The sequence below is a fragment of the Silurus meridionalis genome, chromosome 18 (assembly GCF_014805685.1).
Source record: "Silurus meridionalis isolate SWU-2019-XX chromosome 18, ASM1480568v1, whole genome shotgun sequence".
In the NCBI taxonomy this organism is placed as follows: domain Eukaryota; kingdom Metazoa; phylum Chordata; class Actinopteri; order Siluriformes; family Siluridae; genus Silurus; species Silurus meridionalis.
This window is the reverse complement of record NC_060901.1, coordinates 21897325-21909904: the sequence shown is the minus strand read 5'-3', so window position 1 is coordinate 21909904 and position 12580 is coordinate 21897325. Positions and strand designations below refer to the sequence as shown.

General features: G+C 36.0%; 2 protein-coding genes across 7 annotated transcripts in view; one reads left to right on the top strand and one right to left on the bottom strand.

The window, feature by feature from the left end:
- The window catches only part of adgrg6 (adhesion G protein-coupled receptor G6), a 30764-nt gene extending 28397 nt beyond the window's left edge, over positions 1–2367 (top strand). For all 6 annotated transcript variants that reach the window (XM_046873460.1, XM_046873461.1, XM_046873466.1 and 3 more), the window contains one exon: positions 1387–2367. In XM_046873460.1, the coding sequence (XP_046729416.1) occupies positions 1387–1577 (191 nt within the window). In that variant the 3' untranslated portion in view covers positions 1578–2367. The remainder of the gene's footprint in view (positions 1–1386) is intronic.
- Positions 2368–2746: 379 nt separating this feature from the next.
- On the bottom strand, positions 2747–10353 carry si:ch211-202p1.5 (uncharacterized protein LOC103909337 homolog). Its single transcript, XM_046874106.1, has 5 exons — positions 10298–10353; positions 8405–8427; positions 5430–5697; positions 5220–5333; positions 2747–5140 (listed from the first exon to the last, which is right to left on the bottom strand). The coding sequence occupies exons 1-5, from the start codon at positions 10351–10353 to the stop codon at positions 5053–5055; spliced, it is 549 nt and encodes a 182-aa protein (XP_046730062.1). The 3' UTR covers positions 2747–5052.
- Positions 10354–12580: the final 2227 nt, after the last annotated feature.

The following is a 12580-nucleotide window of genomic DNA, read 5'->3' as shown; positions in this document are numbered from 1 at the left end:
CAGCTTTGTTGTCCACCTGGGATACGGAAACGAAACGTCAGAGAATAAAACTTTTCAGTATCGTAATATATGAAGCTTTAGCCATTGATTAGTGCATGTTCAATAGGATTGCACTGCTAATAAACACCTTAATTCAATGATGAAGCGTTTCCGTAGCTTGTTAGATGTTTAGATTCTTATACTCTGTATGGACAAAATATTGGGACACCTGACTTTTTACAGCAATATGTGGTTCTTCCTTGAACTGTTACCACAGAATTGAAGGCACACAATTGTATTGGATGGACGCGGTAGCATGATGATATGCTTTACGTGGGTTGGATAAGTGTGTGGAATATCTTGAGTGGCCTGCTATAGAGCTCAAACCCTATTGAACACATTTACTAACACCCCTGTATCTGAATGAAATCTCACAGATAGATAGATAGATAGATAGATAGATAGATAGATAGATAGATAGATAGATAGATAGATAGATAGATAGATAGATAGATAGATAGATAGATAGAAAAAGACAGACAGTCAGATGTTTAGAAAGTTAAACAGTTAAACAGTTATATCGACAGACAGACAGACAGACAGACAGACAGAAATTGACGATTGCATAAAAAAGTCTGACAGGAATTTCAAAGAACAAATGCTAATGGTTTTCATATTTTCATTGAATTCCACTGCAATGTCTCAGGATTAGTTTGAATTAGCAAGAATTAGCCGCTCTTGTGCCTAATGCCAGAGTTGTGTGTCGGTTCTAGACTATGGCGTGATGTCCAGGTGCGTAAATCTTGCTCACGTTAGAGCTAAATATTATCCGGTAACGATTTACACTAAGTGTGATTTAACTCCTTTTAACATTAGCATGAACATGACATGTAGATTAATAGTACACATGTAACCTTAACTAGCACAGTGTGACTAGCAGTGGTCTTAATAATTAATGGTTGTTTATTGTATAAAATTTTAAGTCTGAATTTTTACTTTCAGTACTAAAATCAGTTGATATATTTAATACTTTTATAAATGATGTCATTTTGAAACCAGTTTTTGGTCATTTGTGTGGAATTATTTTTATACAATTTTAGTTTTTTTTTTTTTTTTGTGCTTAATATTTAAACAAACGTTGACGTGTAAGACACGTGTTAGAGTTTTCTGTTAACATGACTTGGTTTGTACATTTTGTACATGTGAACTAACTGTCCCACAATAATCACTCCTCTCGTGTGTGTGTGTGTGAGAGACTCGAGATTAACAAACTGTCACTGTGTGTGTGTGTGTGTGTGTGTGTGTGTGTCTGGTTTAAAAGCATTTTGAAATAATATTTTATGTGACTCAGGACTAACAAGTCGACTTGTAAATATAAATATAATATATTTTTGTATGTGTTTTCAGGTAAACCATATTCTATTCCGGTCAGTCAGAAGTGCAGCACTTCTGATCTGGACGCCTCGTCCTCCTCGTCCTCCATCCTGCCTGTTCACCAAGTCCTGGACAAGGTTAAAGGTTACTGTTCGGTGCGCTCGGACAACTTTTACAAAAACATCATCTTATCCGACAGCTTCAGCAACAGCACCAAATTTTAGACCGAATAATATCTGGAAAAAAAAACAGGAGTCACAGCGTATCGACTCGATCGACCCCCTGACCCTAAACAGCAAAGAGCATCAAATCATTTACACCGTTCCACTCGAAATCATGTTTTATTTCTGTCGCTTTTAACAACCGATGGAAATTATAATAAAAAAGAAGAATATACATTTTTTAATCCACAATACACTTAGTGGCCAAAAGTATTTGGACACCGTCTTATCCAGACATATCTGCTTCTTCTTCACAAAGTTGCATTCGATGTATTTGGATGTGGAAGCGTAACATTTTCCCCCGTTATTTGAACATCCAGCATCACAATGCTCCTGTGCATGAAGCCATTTCCAAAAAGATATGCTGTTCATGCGCTGGAAGTGTGTGGAAGAACTTGTTATAGAGCTCAATTACTTCGCTTCCTCACCCACATCGGTACCCCTAAAATTCACACAAATCTCCACAAAATCTTGTGGAACATCTTCCCAGATGAGTGGAGCTTATTTTAAGAGCACAAATATGGAATGGGTTCCTCAAAACGAAGCACATATCAATACAAAGGTCAGGTGTCCACATACTTTTGGCCACACAGTGTATGAACCCCTTATAAAGAATAGGAGTGTATTTTTACATACTGTGATGTTCAGTCTGACTCTGTGTGTGTGTGTGTGTGTGTGTGTGTGTGTGTGTGTGGGTGATATGTAAATATCCATTATATATTTAACTGCTTTCTGTACATACATGGCGGCGTTGTATTTTTTATTTTTTTTTATTTATACGTCTGCTTCGTCAGAAAAAAAAAAGAAAAGTCTCAATGCGAACCCTCCAATGTTTCCTTTCCATTAACAAAAGAAGCCAAGTAAACGTTCCCCCTGTATTATTAACGCCTACACGTTGTATATTTTGCTTTATTATTATTTTTTTTTTTTTCATTTTATTTTTTTGTAAATGTTGAAGTTTTTTTTTTTTTTGTATCGTTTTTATTTATACTTCTGCTTTATTGGAAATAAAATAAATAATAATACAGGATAATTTGGGGTCTTTTTTTTAATATAAGGGAAAAAATGTGTGCATGTGTGTGTGTGTGTGTGTGTGTGTGTGTGTGTGTGTGTGTGTGTGTGTGTGTGTGTGTGTTACATGCATTGCATGTCTCTTTTGCACATCTCTAGTAATAATGAAGCTGTTGGAGTTAACACACACACACACACACACACACACACACACAATTGCAGTTACTTACTCAGACATGCTTACACACTCACTCACACTCTCAACAGACACAGACAAATGCACACACAGTGGATAATGAAATCAGAGTTCAAGTCCGGGGTCAGACGTCTGGGGCAGACGTCCGGGGGCCAGATGTCTGATTCAGACGTTACAATCCATCAATGACCTTCATACTACAGTACAATATCAGCGACACATACACTCCTTCACCTCCTCTGCTCTCATTCACACACTCATCCTACACACTACTTACTTTAACCCAGACCCTATAACTCAAGCTAAGAAACTTTGTACTTTATTCGTTTTTTTTTTTTTTTTTTTATCCCACCATTCTCACACAACCTATCATTCTGGATATTTCTTTTCTACCTGCCCAGAAAACAGGATGTCCACAAATTCTTTCCAGAGTTTTCTTGTAAAAAAAAAAAAAAGAAAGAAAAAAAGGCTGTAAAGCTTGTGGAGGAAACCTGACATCCACCAAAATGAAGATTATTCATCCTCCTGTACTGAATGATAGTACAGTCTTTTTCCTTTTTATTTTCCCTCCCAAAATCTACATTATACCGTCCAAATGTGCTCTTATAAGAAGCTCTACTCCTCCCATAAGATGTTCCTCTAGATTTTGTGGAGATTTGTGAGATCACCGATTTATTCCAAAGGGTTTTTTAATAGAGTTTGAGCTCTATAGCAGGGCATTCGAGATCCTTCACCATATCCAACCTAAAGCATATCTTCAAGGAGCTCATTTTGTGCACAGGAGCATCATCATGCTGGAACAACTTTGGATGGAAAAATGCGGTTCCAAATTTCAAGGAAGAACCATATATGGTGGGTGTCCCAATACTTTTGCGTACATAGCGTGTGTGTGTGTGGTGTGTGCGGTGTGTGTAATTTTAAATAGAAGCAAGGGATTAACTCAGTATAGCTATTTAGAAAATGACTGGTCCTCGATGTTGTGGGAAACATCTCGAAACACCATTAACCGCCACCATAATTACACTGTTTACTTCTGTACACGTTTTAAAAACGTTTCTTTTCTTTTTTCCATCGAACAAGGACCGAATTTGTCATGCTACCCTGCAGGTTACTTTTTTTCCTAGATGGACCCATGTTCTGTATTGTCATTGAGGCACATCATTTCATTTTTACATCAGTTTTTAACCCAAAATCCCAAACATAGAGACTTGGAGTTTTGGAAAATTCAGGTAAGTAAACCAATCGTTCTTTATGTAAAAAATCTATTTATTTTTATAAATAATCATAAAGTTATTAAAAGTAAGAACAGAGTATTTGCATACTGACATTTCTATACATATGTACATATTTCCCAATATTTACTATTTGTGGAGAACCTGAGCCAAAGATTGTCCTCCGTTTTGCATCCCATTCCACATTCAGTCCCCATTTGTTCCTATCATAAGCTCTATTCTTCTGGGAAGATGTTTTACACCAGAATTTGAGGTGATATTTTATTTAGAAGGTACTGATGTAGTTAAGGTGAGGAGATCTGGGGTGCAGTCAGCAGTCACATTCATTCCAATGGGTTTGAAAAGCTTAATAGGAGGCCACTTTTGATCTTCTACTCCAGTCGATGTAAAGCAGATCTTCATGTAGCTGGCTTTGTGCACAGGGCCATTGTCATGCTGGAACAGGTTTGGATCTGATTTAAGTAAAAGGACAATTATTTTTGTGGAGAAAACAAATATGGCTGGAAAAGTCTGGTGTCCCAAAAGTACACACGTTTTTCTTAGATTTTCTTAGAGTAATAAAAAAAACCCAAAAAAACGTGTTTTGTCCATAAAACTGAGATGCTAAGAGTTAAGGGCCTGACTCTCTTGCTCATGTCCTCATGACCTTTCTTTCCTTCAGTGTTTGGAAATTTTCAATCACTTCATGATCTGGATCTTCTCAAGTCCTCTTTTTTTGAGTCGTCGTGCATAGTTTGTAGGAATCTAAACCTGAAACCAAATTCCAGTAAAACTGCTTCACAATCGATTTCCAGAGAGCTGAATACACTCCTAAAAGATTTATCTTTGAAGTAGAAATGCAGCTCATTGGATTCCTCCTGGATCTTGGGTTCATCTGAGATAGAGTTTCCAGGCAAGGATGCAGTATCTCGCCAACAAATCGTAGCCTTTCTTTCCAGAATTTGATTAGCAAATATAATGTGTATTGTCAGGTATCAGCAGGGTGACAAACACTTAGCATACTGGATGTAAGGATCAAAGCAGTGTAAGGAACGGCATCTCAAGAACGGCGTCTTCTCAGCTTCACTCGGGTTTTATATTGTGTGGGGAACGTCCTTGGAGAGGACCTCAGGGTCGGATAATCAGCTCTGAGGCGAGAGAAAAGGTTTAGAAATAATTTAATATTTTTCGGTAAATATTGATAATAATGCACCACAAATGCAGTACCTGTTTGAACAGAAGGTGGTGCACTCTCTGTCTTTGTTGGTTGTGCAAAAACAACGTTCCACGTGTCTTCTGAGGCGCATTGGGAGGAAACCGACACCATATGGAATCACATGACTGGAAAGGAAATGTGAAAATACACGAATGGATCAATTTGACAGGTGTCTTATACGAGTTCTTGCATTGTGTTGTTGTTCAGGTCAGGGATGGTACCTGGGTGTGTTCACCCAAACGATTCCAATGTGACAGAAGTACACACACTCTCTGTCCTTCAGGTTCTCACAGGAGCAGCGTTTCTCACGGTGTTGAGGCTCGTGGTCGAGCTGCGTGGGTGAACCTCTTCGTTCGTGAGGTGCATGTAGGGAAGCGACAAAAGCTGGAGGATGGAAGAAATGGAAGGCTTGATAGATATAATAGTCTCCTAGTTCTACTACAAAACTGTTCAAGAACATCCAGGACATCCGTTTTTCTTTTACGGACAAGATTTACGTGTTGTTCTATATCGTCACTTTGTCATTGCCTGCTATGAGATGGTATTACATGACATAACCTGTAATTACATGTCATCGCATGTTATTGTATATTGTTACCTGTAATTTCCTGCTGTTACCTTTCATGATCTGTAATTTCATGTTGCTACCTGTAACTACATACTATTCACCTGCCATTACATGCTATTATATGTGCTATTACGTGCTATTACTTGCCATTACATGTCATGTCATTACAAACTATTGTTATTGTATATTGTTACCTGTCATTGGATGTTGTTGTCATTGCATGTCATTACTTTTCATTACGTGTATTTTATTGTATATTTTGACCTGTCATTACATGTTGTTATATGTCATTACCTGTAATTACATGATGCTACCTGTCATAACATATTGTCATTACATGTTATATGATATTCCCTGCATCACATATTGTTACCTGTCATTGCTTGCTATTACCTGTTGTTATCACATTAAATGCTATTACCTGACATTATTGCATATTATTGTAATTTGTTAACTGTCATTTCATGCTATTATCTGTCATTACCTGCCAGTACATGTTGCTATGCCATAACATGTTACAATGTCATAAACACAATTGCCTTTCATTACCATGTTATTGTGTATTTCTACATGTCTACATTTGTATTGTTGACTGTTATTACATTTTGTTATTGTATATTGGTGCTTGGTCTTTACATGTCATCGTAACTGTGATTTCATGTTGCTACCTGTGATTACATATCATTTACCTATTACACGATGCTATATGTCATAACATGCTGTTCCCTGTTATTGCCTGTTATTACATATCATTGCATGGTTTTGTACACTGACCCAGAGGCTCGGCTCTCAGCCGAGGAAAGCAAGAGAACAAAAATAATCACAATCCAGTGTTATTCGTGATCTTCTTAACCTATGGTGCAAATCTGGTTTGAATCGGAGAAAGTTGTTTTTCACAAAAAAATATAAACCAAGCCTTTGTGTGTTTTTTTGGGTGAAAAATGCAACGTTCTGCGATTACGCCAAATTCCTGCCGCTCTTTGAGGTCATCGAGGGCGACAACACGGCGTGAATAGTTTCCTTCTATTGTACTCTGTATTTGAGGTATAGTACAGAAATCATTATCGTTAGGTACACAGCCTGACCTTCGTAACGTACGCTGTGGATCCCTTACATCATATGTTATTAATTGTTATTACATAATGTTATGTAATTCATTGTCATTACTCTTCATTACTTGTTATAACCTGTCATAATTAGTTCTCATTACCTGTTGTTACATGCCGTTATCTGTCATTAATTTTTATTACTTGTCATAATGTCATTATTACATGTTACTATATGTTATTACGCATTATTAATACCATTGTCATTACCTGTCAATACCTCTTATTACATATTATTAACTGTAATTGACTTGGGGACAATACTAGATGTTTGTTTCATGACATAACATTTCGTTAGCTGTCCAGTCGTTCCTGGTGACACATTATTGCAACTCATGACCTACCTGTCATTAAATTTTATCACCTGTCTTAACCAGTTATTACATGTGAATCACAGTCATGCAGATAGACCCATGTGACATGTATATATGTTGGGAAACCTGATTTTTCCAGCCATATTTGGAGATATGATTTGCATTGTGTGGAGAATATTCGGGTGATTGAGCACAAATTTCCACAAACAACCAACAAAACCCAGTGAAACATTCATCCAGAAGAATAGGGGATCTGGTGTCCACAAACGTGTGTCTATATTTTCTATTTAAAAACATAAGCAGAAAATCTTGAATCATACAAGAAGGTATTTACCTTTATGCTCCATGATCAGAATGGCACCAAAGATGAAGATAAAGGAGAAATCCATTGAGAATATATATATAAAAAAAAAAAAAACCACAAAGAGGAAGAAAAACAAAAGCTTCAGATGTCTTTCAAGAAGTAGAACAAGCTCTTGGGTCTCAACTAAACCAAGTTGACTTCAAAACACCTCAGGATCGCCACGCCCACCTCCAGGCCCACCTTCAGGCCCACCTCCTTTCCTGTCTCTTCCCCCTTCCCTCATCCCTTCTCACTTTTTTTACAACATATACATATCTATCTCCAAGAAGAATTTATAGTAATAAATCGTGTACAATAATTTACTCAAGAGCGAGAACAGTAGATCTTCTCAAAAATGGAAACTGAGCAGAAAATATTTTGAAGGATGTCTGGCAGCATTTCGCAAAACCAAAAGGGAAGACCGTCGCGGTAAACCTCGCTCGTAATCGCAACCATTTTTGAAAAAAGGCAATCAAAAAGCACAACAGATGTTCTTAATTGCTAGGGGGTTCCTCACATGACTTTTGCGCCAATTAAAATGGAACGTAGCCAGAAGGGAATTTCTCCCAGATGATGATCATTGGTGTGGTAACCAAAACCCTACAATCGTTCCCCACCAGTCTCTCCAACCCCCCAAACCCCCCAACCCCCTGTCTTAGTGTTCACATCGCCTTTTATTTCTTTTTTTTAAAGTGTGAAACTACACATATCACTCATTGAAAGAACATGAGAACCGACCGTAGATCAGTCCTCAACGAGGCGTGCCAGAATTCACAATGAGAGGAGACGGTCAATTATGTGACTCCTCCTTCATCCGATTTTTTTTTTTTGGCTCCTCATTAGTATAAATAAGGCTACGATTTACCTTCGTGGACGATAATGAAAGACCTGGCAACACATAAAAGAGCATATTTGGTCGCAGAGCCTTTAGCGACGCCAATTAAGTTTGTGAGGTGAAGTTAAAGACTAGAAGAGGAAGTGAAAAGGAAAAAAAAACTTCACAGGGAGTCCAGTACCACCTCCTGTGTCTGTTTTTGTCTGCGGGAAAAGCTGTAATGAACAGTTTGTCAGCAGACTGTTGGTAAAAAATTACCCGCTAAGGTTTTTCTTGAGGCTAAAAAAAATAGGTTTTGTGTAAAAATAAACTTTTTTTATGTGCTATGTACGATTAGGGGCTATTTTTGGTATTGCAATGGCAGACAGGATTGTTCAAAAGTCTGAGCAACTGCTGAGCCTCACTACTGCATTTAGGTTTATGAGAGCCAAGTTTCTCCTATTGCTCGTGTAAGATGAGGTCGCACAATATACCTCACCTGTAGAAGCTCATATATGGCAAAACTTGTGGATTTTTAAACACATTTAGTCTCCATTTGCTGATAAAAAAAAAGCTCCACTTTTCTGGGACGATGTTCCACCAGATGTTATGGGAGATTTGTGAGATTTCATTCAGCCACAATGATATGAGTAAAGTCAGGTACTGATGTAGGTGAGGACGTCGTTCCAAAACAGCCTAATGGTTTCAAAAGGTTTTGAGTTGCACACTGAAGATCTTCCACAGGTTTGGGTCTCATAGTTTAACCAAAGGAAACATTTCATGCTACCAAATCCGAAGACTTGTAGGAAAAGTATAAGGACATGGCTGGAAAAATCAGATGTCCTAATAAAATTGGTGTAATAAATAACAATCAGCTTGGATTTCCCTGCACATGTGTGTCTAAGCTGCGTCCTGGCATTCGAGACATTTAAGAGGATGTGGGTTGCCAGAAAAGGCCTCTGTGGAAAACCGCATAGTGAGAACCTCAGAACATGTAAAGAGAAATCTCTGGACTGGGAAACTTCAGAAAGAAATAGACTGACAAAAAAAAAAAATGCAGGATATAAAAATATACAGTGGCATGAAGATGTCAGACATGATTTAAGGAATAAATTAAAAAAGATTAAAGTTTAAATATATTTATTACGGAAGACGTCAGTTCACGGGCAGTGTGTCGGAGTTTCATCCATAATTTTTATCAAGTGATTAACATTTCTTTATCTTCATAATGATTTTTTTTAATGATTTGTACAGACGATTTTATGTTTCATGTTTTTAATGAAACATTGGTAGGAAATTGATACTTTAGAAATTAGATGTATTTATTTGTTTATGTTTTGTTTAGGCTTCTTGATTGTTTATCTAATTAAAATGGTATGGAAAAAAATAGGCCTACTATGTCTAGATTCCATTTGGTCCCACCAGGGGGCAAAGTAGAGCCATAAACCTTTAAAAAAAGGTTCTTTCTTTCTGTCAAAGATAATTTTGTTTAAAATTAATTGATTGCTATTCAGTCACCGAGCGCCCTCTAGTGGTCATGGAAAAGAAAACGTGATTGATGTGCTGTAAAACGGGGGAGAAAAAACACAAGGAAAAAGCAGACCGGAGAATGTACAGAAAAGACCGACAGGAAATAAATAATAGTTTTAATGAGATTTTGAACATTTACCCTTGTATTTAATGTATTTATTGATTCATTTAGGCTTCTTGGTTTTTAATGTCATTGAAATGGAAAAAAGTTAGCTAGTATCTGCAGATTCTATTTGGTCCCTGTGACCTTGGGGGGGGGGGATGAATACTGTACTGATGAATATGAATTAGTAAACAAACAAGCAAATAAATAATAAATACATCAATGTAAGATTAAACACAATTTTCTGTTATTCCTGAACAAATTTCTTGATATAATTAAAATGGGAAACAAATATAGCTATTATTTGCAACAACAACAACAACAACAATAATAATAATAATAATAATAATAATAATAAAAGAGCCATGCACCAAAAAAATAAATTTTAAATGTATTAATTTAATGCTGTGATATCACTCCTTTGTTCTTTCTTTTTTTTTCTGTCTTTGGTTTTCTATCTATCTATCTATCTATCTATCTATCTATCTATCTATCTATCTATCTATCTATCTATCTATCTATCTATCTATCTATCTTTAACTCACATTCACATCAGATTAATGTTGATCATGTTGGGATTTTGTGCTCAGTATAGAAATGCAGGAGTCTAAACTCCACACTGAATTTCTATAAACTCTATAAACTCATCAGCTATAAATCTGAAAACACCAAACATTCCTGGAGCAGCCGTGTGCTATCAGGGTCAAAGGTCAACCTGCCAATCCTCCTCTTATTTCTGTTTAACTGTAAACTGATATTATTTTTCATTAAGGAAAAATTCTTTACTGGCATTTCTTTAGGAAATATGGAAAATGTTCTTTGAAGCTGAACTTGATGTTCAACGTGGTGTACGTGTTGGTGCCTGACACTGCTTATTCCTGAAAAAACTACAGATAGACACGAGATACAGAGGCGAGAGATTACAGAAAAAACAGCATGTGACTGAGGACAGAACAGATTCCCCTGAACCTGAACTACAGCTGCTCTATTAGAGTTTTAATTCATCAATTCACTCCTTATTAAATACCCCTACACGTCTTATTAAATACCCCTGCATGTCTTATTAAATACCCCTACACTTCTTAATAAATACCTCTACACGTCTTATTAAATACCCATACACGTCTTAACAAATACCCCTACATGTCTTATTAAATACCCCTACACTTCTTAATAAATACCTCTAAACGTCTTATTAAATACCCATACACGTCTTAATAAATACCCCTACACGTCTTATTAAATACCCATACACGTCTTAATAAATACCCCTACACGTCTTATTAAATACCCATACACGTCTTAATAAATACCTCTACGTCTTATTAAATACCCATACACGCCTTAATAAATACCCTACACTTTAATAAATACCCCTACACATCTTATTAAATACCCTACACTTCTTAATAAATACCTCTAAACGCGTCTTAATAAATACCCTACACTTCTTAATAAATACCTCTAAACTTCTTAATAAATACCTCTAAACTTCTTAATAAATACCCCTACACGTCTTATTAAATACCCCTACACATCTTAATAAATACCTCATCACGTCTTATTAAATACCCCTACACTTCTTAATAAATACCTCTACACGTCTTATTAAATACCCATACACGTCTTAATAAATACCTCTACACATCTTATTAAATACCCCTACACTTCTTAATAAATACCTCTAAACGTCTTAATAAATACCCATACACTTCTTAATAAATACCTCTACACATCTTATTAAATACCCTACACTTTTTAATAAATACCTCATCACGTCTTATTAAATACCCTACACTTCTTAATAAATACCTCTACACTGCTTATTAAATACCCGTACACGTCTTATTAAATACCCCTACCTTTCGTATTAACTACCCCTCCACGTCTTATTAAATACCCTACACTGTTAATTAAATACCCTACACTTCTTAATAAATACCTCTAAACTTCTTAATAAATACCCCTACACGTCTTATTAAATACCCATACACGCCTTAATAAATACCTCTACACGTCTTATTAAATACCCATACACGTCTTAATAAATACCCCTACACGTCTTATTAAATACCCCTACACTTCTTAATAAATACCTCTAAACGTCTTAATAAATACCCCTACACTTCTTAATAAATACCTCTAAACTTCTTAATAAATACCCCTACACGTCTTATTAAATACCCATACGTCTTAATAAATACCCCTACACATCTTAATAAATACCTCATCACGTCTTATTAAATACCCTACACTGTTAATTAAATACCCCTACACGTCTTATTAAATACCCATACACGTCTTAATAAATACCCCTACACATCTTATTAAATACCCCTACACTTCTTAATAAATACCTCTAAACGTCTTAATAAATACCCCTACACTTCTTAATAAATACCTCTAAACTTCTTAATAAATACCTCTAAACTTCTTAATAAATACCCCTACACGTCTTATTAAATACCCCTACACATCTTAATAAATACCTCATCACGTCTTATTAAATACCCCTACACTTCTTAATAAATACCTCTACCGTCTTATTAAATACCCTACACTTTTTAATAAATACCTCTACATCTTATTAAATA

Coding starts and splice junctions, on each gene's coding strand:
- si:ch211-202p1.5 (XM_046874106.1), bottom strand. CDS start 10,353: ATGGCTCTTTTATTATTATTATTATTATTATTATTATTATTGTTGTTG. Junction 8,428..10,297: donor TTATTGTTGTTGTTGTTGTT/GTTGCAAATAAT, acceptor ATGTGTTGCCAG/GTCTTTCATTATCGTCCACG. Junction 5,334..5,429: donor GTTTGGGTGAACACACCCAG/GTACCATCCCTG, acceptor TTTCCTTTCCAG/TCATGTGATTCCATATGGTG.